Below are 14146 nucleotides of genomic sequence, written 5' to 3' on the forward strand. Positions count from 1 at the left end.
ACGCTGCTCTCAAAAAGCAGATCACCATGAAAACTATTTCCTGGGGAGAAGAGAGGAAGAAGATGGTCGAGAAGTTGGTGTATTCTGCCTCACATCTGTTGAAGTCCAGAGACGACCTGACCAGCTTGATTCAGCTCGTGGAGTCTGAAAAAGCCCAAAAGAAGGAGCTGGAGAAGGAGCTCAGAAACATGAACATGAGCTTTAAAGTAAAAGAGGAAGAGGTCGTCTCCCTGAATGCAGACCTGAAGCTCCAGCAGGACAAGCTGCAGCAGTACATCCTCAAAAGTGAGGGCAGGTCCGAGGAAATAGAGGAGCTGCAAAAAAAAATGAGAGCCTTAGATGAAAGGTGGTCCACCGAGCACAAGGAGTCCCTAGAAAAGGAAATCAAGCTGGAGGACACCATAAAACTCCTGATCCAGCAGAACATTGTACTTCAGGTACGTTACACCAACTCATTCTGATTGAATAATATTGGATTGTTGATTTGTTTCCGATTCAGACTTTGAAAAAGAAAAGAGTGAAACTTATGTTGTCTCTGTGTTTTCAGGAACAGGCCTTGAGGACCGACAGCTACAAGGAGAGGGTCAAGAAGGAGAAAGAGGACAAGAAAGAAAGGAAGAAGAGCGAGAAGGAGGAGAAGATGGAGAAGAAAGAAAGGAAGAAGGAGGAGAAGATGAAAAAGAAAGAAAGGAAGAAGAGAGAGAAGGAGGAGAATGAGGGGACGACGAGGAGGAGGTTCCCCTGTTTTCTCTTCAACTTTAAACCCTCCTAATCTCCTCTCCCATCCTTTCTCTCCCTCTGCCCTGTCAATCGTCTCCTCATCCCAGCTCCCCCCACTCCCTTACACCTTAACCCCCTACCCTCCTTACCCTCTTCCCTCCCCTCCTCACCCTCCATCTACCTGTATGTGTTAGAAAATAAAAAAGAACGACCTATCAATAACAGTGACCTTTCCTCTGTCTAGTGATTCCAGAAAGCTCTGTCAGTATGTGACTTGTATATCTCAAGAACTGTTCTTCTTATCAGCTACAGACATGTTTATTCAAAGGCCGATTGAAGAGCAGTTTTTGTGACTGTTGTGATTTCTTTTTTAATAAACTTTGAATAAACAGACAACCAGCGCTGTGGCTGATGTTTGGTCCACAATCAAAATGACGAAAACCAAACATTTATATGTAAAAAAAACTAAATATCTATTTATATTTTAGCTGGAAAACACACATTCTCCGCAGCACTATCCTTTCATTAGATTTAACTATATTATTTTGAAAGACACTGACAGACTATGTATCTACTTAACTAAGGTATGTTTACTTAGTTTTTCTGCTTATTATTCTGCATCAAAATATACAGAGGCTGTACATCACGTAATAACTCCGCTGCAGAGATCACATGGTTTTGTTGACACTCCATCGACACCGGTGTTGGCTATCCTCACAACAAACTCTCTTTACTTCTTCATCCCTATGATTCCAACCCTAAAAACAAGTTTTAACCCTTCAACATGTCTTTGAAAAAGTAAGGACTGGCCAAAATGGCTCAAAATGATCCTCACAAATATATACAGTAAAGTACAAATACACACACACACACACATGTCTTTGTTGACCTCCGACCTTGACCTCAGCGCATTAGCGATATTCTTCAATTATTTATTCAATAATCCAATTAATATTCCACACACACAGTAGAATAAACTGTTATTCCACTGTATCAGATGATGTGAGTCTGCACCTGTTGAAAGTTTGATGTCATTATCGATGTGCTATCATGTGAAACCACAACATGAGGTTTATTAATATATATTATTGGTGATTCGGTCTCATCACGTCGGCTCCGTGTGGCTCCAGCGGTGCGATCGTGTAGTTTCCGACAGGACTTGAAAGCAGCATTGGTCCCGCCCACTTGTTGCAGCAGCAGCAGAGAAACGCCCCCTCCTCCTCAGCGTGTATTTAACTGACTCTCACACACACACACAGACACACTTACACAGTAACACTACTCTGATCATCACACGCACACACACACTCACACAACATGGCTGCACACCGGGTCATCGTGTACGGAGGAAGAGGCGCTCTGGGCTCCAAGTGTGTCCAGCTCTTCAAGTCCAAAGGCTGGGTGAGTGAGCTGCAGCCGCCCGGTGTAGCTGTGGGCTCTCTGTGATGCTAACTGCTAAGCTAACTGTCAGTGTGTGTGTCTCTCTCTGTGTGTGTGCGTGTGTGTGTGCAGTGGGTCGCCAGCATCGACATGGCAGCCAACGAGGAGGCGAGTGAAAACGTGATCGTGAAGATGAGCGAGTGTTTCGCGGAGCAGGCGGGACAGGTGGGACGGACACACGATGCTAACAGAGAGCAGCTAACAGGCTAAAGTTCAACTGAATCATTTAAAAACCACGTGTCTTATTATTCATTCATTCATTTAAGATCATAAATTAATTTATTGTTTGTTTGTTCACTGTTTGCTTTGCTTTATTGATTGATATTCAGTTGTTGCAGCAGCAGGCAGCTCAGAATGAGTTTATAAATATATATAAAGGCAGTAGAATATGAATAATAAATGCAGAGTATGTACATTATATACTTTCACTGTAGTGGTTTGTATAGACATGTTATAAAGTAAAGTGCAGTACAGGATGATTTGCACGAGCAAGTAGAATAAAACTACTTGTACGTAAATATACATAAAGTTATTTTCTGTTGGAAATGATGCAGATAAGTGCAGCGACATGAGAAGTAAAACCAGCGCAGTATTTCATTTTACATTTCAATAAAAGGGCAAAGTCGTGTATATGCTCACATCAATCTGCAGCTATCATACACTATGTGGACAAAAGTATTGGGACACATCTCTTAATCATTGAATTCAAGTGTTTATCTTAGATCGTCAACAAAGAAAACAGTGTTTACAACTTTTATTAGAGGAAACAGTTTGTGACATCATGGAACAGTGTGTCAATGTTTAGAGTATTTGTACATAAAGGGGGAACCAGCTCTATATGAATGCCAACTCTATATTATTTAAAATGGGATGTCATAAATGCTCCTGTAGGTGTAATGTCTAGGTGTCCCAATACTTTTGTCCACATAGTATATATTGTTATATGACATTAATAATGTATGAAATGTAAAAGGTCCCTACCCATACGTTATAAACAGCAACTCCTGGCGGTTGAGAACATGGGGATTTTGTCTATTAGGCAATTTATTTATAGTCGTCAGGTCAAGACCAATAATTGCATGAATGAGGTAATTATTAGTTTATTCAGAACATCGCTGTTCTGTTGGAAAATGTTTAGGCTATTTAATTAATAAATTGTTGTGTAACGTCTTAAACCTCAAATCATATTCAGCTTAGTAACGTGTATGACAAAGATCAGAAGAAAATCTGGAACTTGAGAATCATGTTTCTGTTTCACGTGACTTCATTTCTTTTTTTACGGTTTTTAATCTCTTTCCTGTGACATTACTCCCTACTCGCTGCTTTGTTCTCTGAAGTCGTCACATGTCACTTTGAGTTTGAGATTCTTGAGCCTTTAAAATATAATAATATACTGTTTATGTAATATAGGTTATTAGAAACAGAAATGTACACATGGAGACTTTTGTTAAAGTTTGATCTAAATCTCTTCCTTTCATCTGTTGATCTGAACGCACCACTTGAGATGCATTGAACGTGTCCAGCTGACATTTTAACGCCAGGTTCCGCGGCTTCGTGAAAACATGTTTCTCTCTTCATCTCTTTGTTTTCCGTGCAGGTGACGGCAGACGTGTCCCAGTTGCTAGGGGAACAGAAAGTGGATGCCATCTTGTGTGTGGCTGGAGGATGGGCGGGAGGGAAATGTAGTTCCAAAGGTCAGAGTTCAACAACCTCTTGTTTGTTTGTTCCCAACATTAATCATCAGCCACTTATTTCCCTGCAGCGATACACGTGTGATTTTTGAAGACGAGCTCAATAAATTGCACTTATGTAATTTTATTCTTGAATGAAGTGTGACAAAAATAATCTCCATTTAGCTTTTTCCTTAATTATATAATGAATTTCAGCAGCTAAACACGAAATGGCCGTTTTGAATCTGTTTTTGATCTTGTCAGATGTTTAAGCACAGAAAATACGTACTTGATGATCAGGCGTGTTGTTGGATAGACGTGCAACAAAAGCCGACTCATTACAAAACTGAAGTGTGAACAATGACATTGTCTTTCGGGGGATTACTTCTGGGATCGGTGCCAGAGTGACGGAGACTCCAGGAAATTTCTGCTCTCTGCCAAGAAAATAGTTGGCTTCATTTTCCCTTTGTGATAAGTGGCAGTTTGTCATTTTTTTACACTTTGGTTTTTGTGTCACTGAAAAAAGAAAACACAAAATACAACATGTTTATTTGTGAGCTTTACACGTGCTGGTGGTAGTTTTTGTATATGTGTCCCTGCCTTTTTATAGACTGAAGATTTATGTGACGGACAAAAAGCAAATTTACCAACATTTTAAAATCTTCCTTTACAGTCCAGCACATAATGTTGCAAAGATTGTCCTGAATGGAACAAATTATGTTTTTGATTAAATATTGTGGCTCCACAGAATTAACTAGACCGGCACTCAGCAGATTTTTACATCCACCAAGACCCAACAATTTAAAACCAAATCAAGATGTATCAAATTACACACTCATAGTTATCAGTCCTCTGTAATATGCCAGATTTCAATGGGTTCTTTCTTGGGCCATGTCCCATTTCTTCCACCAAGATTCATGGAAATCAGTTCAGTAGTTTTTAGGTCAAACTTCTGACAAACAAACTATTTCTCCTTCCTTTCTAATTATTTTCCTCGTCTTTCTCAGATTTATACAAAAACTCCGATCTTATGTGGAAGCAGAGCGTGTGGACCTCGACCATTTCCAGCCGCCTCGCCGCTCTGCACCTGAAACCCGGCGGACTGTTGACATTGGCCGGAGCGAAAGCGTCTCTCTCAGGCACTGGAGGTGAGGCACACACATCTGTGGTGTTTACCCTTGTCGCGGCGATGACCCGGTTTGGCCGCGTGTCGTGTCAGGGTTCCAGGCGGACTTTGATTTACCGGAGGCGACATTGTGCATACGTCTCTGTTGTCCAACCTGCCAATTCAAATAACGTAGGTAATGAAAGGCGCTGCAGGGCCCTGACCAGGGAATCGACACAATGATCAGAGGCACGCCCGAGCTCACACAGATGAAAACATCGGGGGGGTGGAAGGTGTCGATAAAATGGATCCTAGAAACAAAACCAGCACAAAAAAACCAGAGCAGCTAATGAGATCACAGGCAGCACTGGAACTCGGTGGTTAGAGACTCGGTTTCATAAAGAACAAAATCCATAGTTTAATTCTCCAAATGGCCTGTTTGTCCATCAGGAGACATATTGTTCTGTGTCAGTTACTGACTCGAGTCCGACGTGCTCACACAGAGAGAGTAAATATTAAAAAATCTCCCTGACTGGAGTTCATTAAAGCAGCTGAAAACTACAAAAGATTCTAAATGTGATAAATGGAATAGATAAATCAATTTAATTACTACTTATATAAAACAACAGCACTACTATATAACTGTATCTATCACACACTGATTTAGGATTATGCGTCAAATTATCTCAATACACAGTGTAATAGAGAGAATGTTCTTATTTTGGCTTATTGCACATTTATTATTATTATTCTATTACCATTAATTTCATCAGTAAACCTGTGTGTTACTAAAACTTGATTATTCCCGATGTTGTATGGTTTTATTTTCAGGAAATAAGGAATATAACGTGTTTGCTAAAATTTACAGACACTGTTTCTCATTCATTTTGAAAAATGTCGATTTATGACGGCAAAGTTCTTAAAGCTCTACAATGAAAATTTTAATATGTACGTGAATGTTATTCTATTGCTGATATCTACGTGGTGCTGATACCAGTGGTCGAATTATTAACTCAACATTTATCGGCACAAATTTTGATAATAATGACATGTACCATGTGACTTTCAGCTCTGGTAAATTGTATTGGTAATCTCTATTTTGATTTATGTTCTGAAACATTATCAACGTTGTCATCAGATCTTAAAAAGTCTAGATTTGGCTCATCTGTATTTTAGACCTTGAAAAGTCTTAAATAGGATAAAATAAAATTTGCTAGGTCTTAACATGTTAACGTTCATTTTAATTAACAAATATTTGCACGCTGTAATAAAGCTACAAGCGAGACCAACCTGGAACTGATAACTGATCGTCTTCAAACACTTTGAACAGAATTTATCGTAGGGACTTAAAAGCACTTGAATTTAAACCCTGATATTACACTCAATCAATACTTGTAATGCCAATAAATAAATGCCAGTTGCAGCTTTATTACCACATCACCAGCCACAGAGGCTTTGGCGCGTCCCCATGTGATGTGCGATGCCCTACACCACCCCTCCCCTCCCCCTCCCTCCTGCTTGTACCTAAGCCAACTGTGTGATGGGCTGAGATCCAACTCCACAGCAACACAAACCCCTGGCTCAGCAGCTGAGCCCGCCAGCTCATTGGCTACGGACTTAGTGAGGGAATGACTCAGCAGTTGTGGCTGCACACACATTGTCCACATGGACGGAGCCTGTTAACTCCCCTGAAACAGACTGAAGCTCCGGGGGTCCTTTGTTCTCCTGTGGTTTTACACTGCACGAGCAGCTTCTATAGAGATTGTGCTGTGAACATTATCACAGAATTACTCAGAGAATCAGTTTATGTAAAGCATAAATAAATGAGTCATTGAACATCAACTGGTAAGAAATATAACACTTTTATATAATATAACACTTATAACAATGGGATGATTAACAGATGAATTTGACTTTTTAATTACAACAAAGTTTCAACCCATCATGTCAGTTATACAAGAAACTGGGAGATGATTCTGACTCGATTTTCTTGCCCGTGAACCGAATTGGGTTCCGTTGGAAAAGCTGTAGACGAAGAGATGGATTTCCAACCTCATGAATGAGTTTGTGATAATCCTGATCTCCGAGTTAAAGGTTAAACCCTAAAAGACCAAATGGAGAAGACTCTTCATGTGACATGTGGTGGTTTTCTCCCATAATCTGCGATTATCCTCCAAGAAATGCAGAACATAACATGCAACAATCGAGTGGACGGCAAACGAGCTCAGACACTATCGACTCCACCTCACAGAGACACAGTAGACGAGGATTAGAAAAGTCAGCAGTGCAGACATCAGAATAAAACAATGAGACACATCCACTGGACAGAGACTCTTTTAAAAGTTCAAACTTTGTCTAATGATAAATATCTACGTTGAGATGTTTGTATTTCTATAAGTCTCAAAGTGAGAGACTGTATTTAATGGACGTATTGGATTAGCGGAGGCACATTGATTGAATCAGTGTTGTCTTTCGCCTTTCGCCTTTTAACTCGTGCTTCTTTCCTTTATTTTTTTTTTTTCATGATTTCTGCTTTTGGAGAAAAACAAAAGCTTGAAAGAAAAGTATTGTCACCACCCCTTGTTCCCATTGGTCGGTCTGACGCAGGCCTATCATGAGACAGGTCGAAGGGGGGTGGGCAGATGCTTGGCATTCTTTGGAAAGCCTGTTTAGATTTTTCTTTTCTTTTTATGGAGGGACAACAACTGATTCCAGATGCTGAAGTTATTAACTCAGGGTTCATTCAGTGTAAAGATTCAGTGTGAAAGAAACCAACTAACTTCAGAAAAAGAGAACAGGCACTTGACACATAGTCTGTTTCCTCCCTCAGAATCCGTGATGTCTGTCCACCTGACCACTCTCTACTGAACCCCTCCACTCCTGTGCACAGTGTGTGATACATGTCCTGTGTGCTTCCTTTGCTTTAAAACCAAATGTTCTCTCTGGGATCCCCAGGCATGGTCGGCTATGGCATGGCCAAGGCTGCTGTCCACCAGCTGTGTCAGAGTCTGGCAGATGAGAACAGTGGGATGCCATCGGGAGCCGCTGCTGTGGCCATACTACCGTAAGTACCGCAGGGGAAATGGTGTGTGCACACTTGGTCGTGACGCTTTAATGGCACCATGGTGCGTGGAGGATGGAACATAAGTGAAAAGTCTATATCTTAACGTGTTCATCGCTTGAAAGTGACTTAAGTTTACAGCTTGCTCTCCTGTGGAGGAAGAGGTCTGTACTATCTCCTTCACACCTTCAGCATGATTCAGCTGCTTTCTGTTGATCCTTATCTGAGTCCTGCTTTTAAAAGTCCAGATCAACTAAGAACTCACGCTGCGGATCAGTCTTCATGATTCCACCAGCCACAGGAATATAACTTAACAGCTTTTTTTTAATTCTATTTTTGTCAATTTTAAAATGTGCTCAGCTGTAAAAGACCCTGCAAGGAAAGACCTGGATAAGGATAATCATTTTTGCTATGGTAGTTTTTTTTAAATTCAAAATTTGGTACTTTAGTCTGACACTAAAATGTAGAAAAGACTTTAAAGGATTACTCCACTGATTTATTGTAGCTGCGGGTGACATATTCGAAGCAGCGATAAAACAGTGGATTGCATGATGCAAATTTATGGCATCTTTCTTCAGATCTTTCCCGTCTCCACTTCTTTTAGACCTCACCTCTGTTATTTAAGGACAAATCACAATGACCTACAAGATGTGGAATATTATTTAAATATAAAATCAGTTGTTGTTGTGTGTCCACCAAGTCTGAGGTTGTGTCCTTGTCTTATTGTCTTCTGTATGTTTGGTCCAGTTCCAAACCACCTGCACTATTTTCCCTGAAGGTAACAGGATTCTGGAATTACTACAAACAAAAGGCTTCTCTCCCAGAGACACCTGCGTCTGTCTGTAGCTCATCTGTCTGTAGCTCATCTGTCTGTACACAGAGAGAGTTTAGTGCAGAGCCGAAAAGCTCGATGACTCAGGAGAGGAAGCAGGCGATGGAAGTATTTTGTACAATCTCATGCAGGACCTGTGCTGTAAAGTCTCATCAAGTGCTTTAGTGGAGATAAGCATGGCACATTTTACTAATTTCATATCCCAATACTGGAGAAATATCTATATTAATACAGCAATTCATCTAAGAATATATTGCTCAGCCTTTAACATGCATTTGCTTCTTTTGGAAAAGGGATTACATTTTCCTTGAAGTCTCTAAAATGCATTGAAACTCATTTTAAACGTGTGCAGATAACAAACGAGTGACGTTTTGAAGCTGGTTTCACAGCGTTCTTGTGTTTGTGAGATCAGTCGTGTGTCTTTTTATGCAAAATGAAACAAAAGACACACAACCTTCAACCACGATGGTGTGATAAAAGACGACGGTTAATCTGTTTTCCCGTGGATGGAGCGAGTGTTGTTTTGATATCATATTTCGTTCATGTGCACTGTAATTGGTGGAAAACAGATTCATTTCATTAGAAAAACAGGACAAATCCACAGTCTGACTTTATTTAGATGCTTTTCCTTCTGACTTATTGTCACGTTTTGTGCTTTAGGTAGAAAAGAAGTCTCTTATATACTGTAACATGGAAAATATTGCCCACTGTAGCTTTAAAAGCACCAACAATGCACACAGCCAGCGGACGGAGCGGAGATGAAAGCTATTGTGCCGTAAAAGCTGTGCCACACACTCCTTTTGTTATGTTCAGCGCATAAGTGCGAGGTGAAGATAAGCCGCGGGAATAAAAGATGGATAAGGCTGCCAGTTTCACCCCGGTACATCTCTGGTTGTGCACATGATCTGTTTCAGATGAATGACTCGCACAGAGGCCTTTTCATCATCGCCCCTGTCTCTCTGCTTACTGAATTTAAACCCAGTGTTTTTGCACTGTCATCGTGAAACGCTGAAAATGGATTTTTCAGGGGTGGTTCTCGTCCGCCGCGCTCTCTTTGGCTGCATTTTCCAGCAAAATGAGGCAGGACTGCCTCTCCAGCACGCTGTCACATCTGCTCAGCATTAGCCCCATGACTTGCATTTCTGTTTACAGCCTCCATCCCCCAAACCCCTTGAGCTGCTGTGTATATGTGCACCAACACTCTGTAGCAGTGTTCCTGCAAACGCCTGAAAATGATTGAACAGGGGTTTTCAAATACGTTTGACACTCGTTACCATATCTAAAATGTAATTTCTGATTTTTCTGTATTCATGTTGTCGCCTTTATGGGAGATAATCATAGCCTGCATTTGTTTAGATTTAGTTAAGGTGCTGGATGGGTAATAAGCAGTTCCTTTTTTAAATCACTGGATTATTCAGATACAGAAGAAAAGAAAAACAGATGATTCTCAGGCTCTGAAATGTAAGGAATGGGTTTCGTAGTATATTTATTTTCTCTGCTTCATCTCCAGCTGCTGACGCCGTCTATAAGAGTCCAAACCACATTTACCTCTTTGAAACTGCACGCTTCTGTTCCTTTAAGTGATATCTGAAGTCATCATCGTGGTAACATGATAATAAAAACAGCAACATGACGCAAATGATTTAATCTCCGTCCACACGAGGCCTGTGTTCAGTGCTATGTGTGTGTGTGTGGGGGGGGGGGATGCTGCCAGGTCTCCTCCCTCTCTGCCTCCCAGACCTCACTCTCACATCATCTGGCTTCATTTGGCAGGGTTACCTTGGATACGCCGATGAACAGGAAGTTCATGCCAGACGCAGATTTCAGTTCCTGGACGCCGCTGGAGTACATTGCAGAGTGAGTGCAAAAGCAAATGATGATTCAACAGAGTAATTTTATAATTTCACATTTTAGTGGCTATGATTAGCGCTGTGGAAATTACTTTTTGGTCATGTTTTTCGTCAATGTAGCAACACAAAGTTTTTATAGATGGTTTACATTTAAATCTATAATGACTTTTCCTATTTCCTTTGTGTAAATCTCTGTGTTGGGAGCTTCATGACTAAAATTCATCCTCCAGTATATTTTTGCAGTCACTTGTCACACGTTGCTCTCAAACTATGTTAAAGTTACAAAAAACATCTGAGAAATAATATAAAGTCACTAAATGAGCCCAGAATACAAAGTAAATCGACCGGTTGCTATGTTTTCGTTTTAGTGTGACAGTATAGATTATCTGTCACATTTTAACACGGTAGGTGTGAAATATTGATATTGATCTTTTTATATTAAAAGTGTCAAGAGTAGCTGTTGTTCAGACTTAATATGAAGGAAAGTAAGTCTCCTTTGAGGTTAAAGTGGTCGCTGCCTCCTGATGTTTGCTCACATGCGTGTCAAATTAGAGTTTTACTCAACTCCCACAAGATGGATAGATCCACACTGGCCTGGCACTGCAGTATCACTGAGAGGCCCAACTTTATTCTGTTCTAGTTACTTTCCTATCTAACACGTTCCTATCCATCATAACATTTCATCAGATTCAAGAATGTCATTATATTTAACTTTTTAATAACCTACAATGACAAACTGATCCAAGTTTTTGAAGTTCTCCAACTTTCCAGCAATTCTAAAACTTTCACATTCAATCAGTGCTTTAAAACTGAAAAAAACCCTCTTGATTGAATTAATAATTAATTATTCCACGTGTGCTGCTTCTTCAAAACTGTGTTGTGTGAGCACTACAACTCATCCGACTCCACGCTGGGTCCATTTAGACGGAGGTTGATTTCCACAGTGTTTACACCCCGGGTACCACAGGGGAGATTAGATGGGATTTCATCCAGTTTGATAATCCCTGAGGAAACAGATGAGAGTGTGAGGACGGAAATAGAAAGAATCAGGCTGGTGGGAAGTGAAGGGGAAGTGGAGGTCTGTCCTTTCTTGTCCCTTTTCTTCTTCTCCTCTTCTTACTCTGCTCTGTCGTTACTTAAAAGAGATGGTTTATATTCTACATCTTTGGAAATCACAGGTTGGCAGGTTCAGGTTCAACATTGAAAAAGTTAGTTCACTGAAATATTGAATCACTTTTTTTATTCATAGAAGATCCTTGTGATTGTCTACTCAAGGTTCTAGTGTTGTATGTATTTATTTATTAACTCATATTTTACCATAGCAGTGGAAAATACCAGCTGCAGGTAACCCTGGGAACAGGAGTTAATGCTGGTTACTAAAGTAGCTCGAGTTTTACTGGTTAAAATGTATGATTATTAAGGTATTTTTATTTGTAGTTCCTAAAAAACACCTACACACCCTGAAGAAGAAAATTGGTTTTGAAAATGGATCACGTACGTTTTAAACCCACAGACGGGGCTGAAAATACAAGTATCCTGTAAAAAATCTAATCTAATTTAGAATCTACTCATTTAAACAAAGCGTTTTTGACATTTGAGATACTGTGTGTATCGTGACGCAGTGAAATTAAAGTATTGAATAAGTGTAGGGTGGATTTTATTGGTTTCATCCAAGATGAAGTTTGTTATAAGAAGATGAGAGAATTTTTGCCACTAATGAAAGAAAATACAGATAAATCTTGCTTTTTAATCGCTCTCAGGAATTACTCGTGAAAAACGATGTTCCAAATCCTGGTTGACTCCCGTCCCAGCACAGTTTTTCCTTCCGTCGTATTTTCATACAGAAAAGAAGTTATAATAAAACGCATTCTTAATTTCCAGTTGAATTCATCACCAGTTGTTTGTTCTGTGGTACTTTAACTACTGGGACCATCAACCACCGATTTCATTTCTTTGTTTTCCCGCAGAATGTTTTTCAACTGGGCCACGGACGTGAAACGGCCGGCGTCTGGAAGCCTGATGCAGCTGCTGACCTCCGGAGGCGAGACCCAGGCTGTGGCCGCTCAGTAGAGGACAGAGTGGAGAGCTGTGGAAACGGTGAGGGAGGGAGAGATAAAGATGGATGGAAGCAGAGAGAGGGAGAGATGGGGAGATGGAGAAGCACAGAAATGGAGACTGGAGGAGGAGGGTGTGGGGAGTCGGAGTGATGAAGAGGGTTGGAGGTGAGGAAGAGAGATGGTGACAGAGAGGAGCTAAATAAAATGAGGAGGAGGAGAGGAGACGGCCAGATGGGTTTGTTTTGCAGAGGAGAGGAGGGGAGGGCTTTCTTTGAGAATGCAGCTTCACAGCGCCATCTAGCTGTGGATCCCTACAAGTATCCCACTGAAGCAGTCAGGTTGCGTCTCATCTGTAATAATGGTGATGCACCATTGGCCAGTTTGGGACGCACATTGAAGAGTGAACTTCTTTATCAACTTTAAAATATTCAAAAAGATCAGTGTCAGTGAAAATGTGCTAAATGAAAAATGTGTGTCCTTCTTGGTCAGGCCAGAATGGAAGCAGCCTCCAATTGAGATGCATATAAAATCTATGATGTGATATCATAAGTGTTTTTTGTCTAATGTGGGAAAATGAACGAGTCTTGAATGGACTTTTTATATATTTTACCTGACGTCTCTGAACCCACGTCCCTCTGAAACCCCTGTGACAGTCCACACCCACCATGTCCACCCTCTGTCCCGTGTGAGATCTGTAGCCCTCTTTAGTTGTCCAGCGTCCCCTGAAGGTCCCCTGCCACTGAGGAGCCTCCGAAGTGGAAGAAAGCCGCTGTCTTCTCTCAAACGTACAATAAGTGGAGTGGCCTTATTTTATGTTTGTATCCGTCAAGTCAAAGTGTCCTTGGTGGGAAAAAAGCTGCTCTGTTCCTGTGGGTTTTCTAAGTCGTGTATTGTAACCTTGTCAACATTCACAATAAAGAGTCAAAAAATGGAAGATTGATTTTGAGGTTTTAAAAGTTCATTGTTGAAATTGGAAACGGAAACAAAACTGTCTCGCTTCAAGGTCATTTAGTTTCAGCTCCAGAGCTTTGGATCATACGTGTTCACACAGGATTCATCACTGTTTAAATGTAAGGTTTACTGTGATTTTATATCAGTTTCTGAATCTTGAAATTAAAATTGACTTTATACCAGCAACTCTATAGTGTTGCATTCAAGAGAGAAGTAACAAGTCGATGTTGCAAAAATACAAATTTACTCTAAATGTGACAAACTTAAGGTAAAGTTTACATAGTTAACTTCGTATTGTCAATGTTAACATTTTTCCTCAGGGTTTTTCATCCATTATTACAGACTGTAGAATAATCAACATGACAAATAAGCAAATGAGAGATTTGCTCAGTTTCTGATCCACTTTCAATCAGCTGCTTCAGGGTTAAAACTTGATTTTAGGGTTAGAATCAGGTTCAGG

At 40.5% G+C, this 14146-nt stretch overlaps 1 protein-coding gene across 1 annotated transcript; it reads left to right on the forward strand.

Annotated features, from left to right (window-relative positions):
- The first annotated feature begins 1931 nt into the window (after positions 1 to 1931).
- qdpra (quinoid dihydropteridine reductase a) lies at positions 1932 to 13669 on the forward strand. Its single transcript, XM_035161844.2, has 7 exons — positions 1932 to 2121; positions 2233 to 2325; positions 3758 to 3854; positions 4838 to 4978; positions 7891 to 7999; positions 10602 to 10685; positions 12646 to 13669. Exons 1-7 carry the CDS (start codon positions 2038 to 2040, stop codon positions 12746 to 12748), a joined length of 711 nt encoding a protein of 236 aa, XP_035017735.1. The 5' UTR covers positions 1932 to 2037; the 3' UTR covers positions 12749 to 13669.
- The last annotated feature ends 477 nt before the right edge of the window (positions 13670 to 14146 follow it).

This window comes from Hippoglossus stenolepis, chromosome 7, assembly GCF_022539355.2.
Source record: "Hippoglossus stenolepis isolate QCI-W04-F060 chromosome 7, HSTE1.2, whole genome shotgun sequence".
NCBI lineage: Eukaryota > Metazoa > Chordata > Actinopteri > Pleuronectiformes > Pleuronectidae > Hippoglossus > Hippoglossus stenolepis.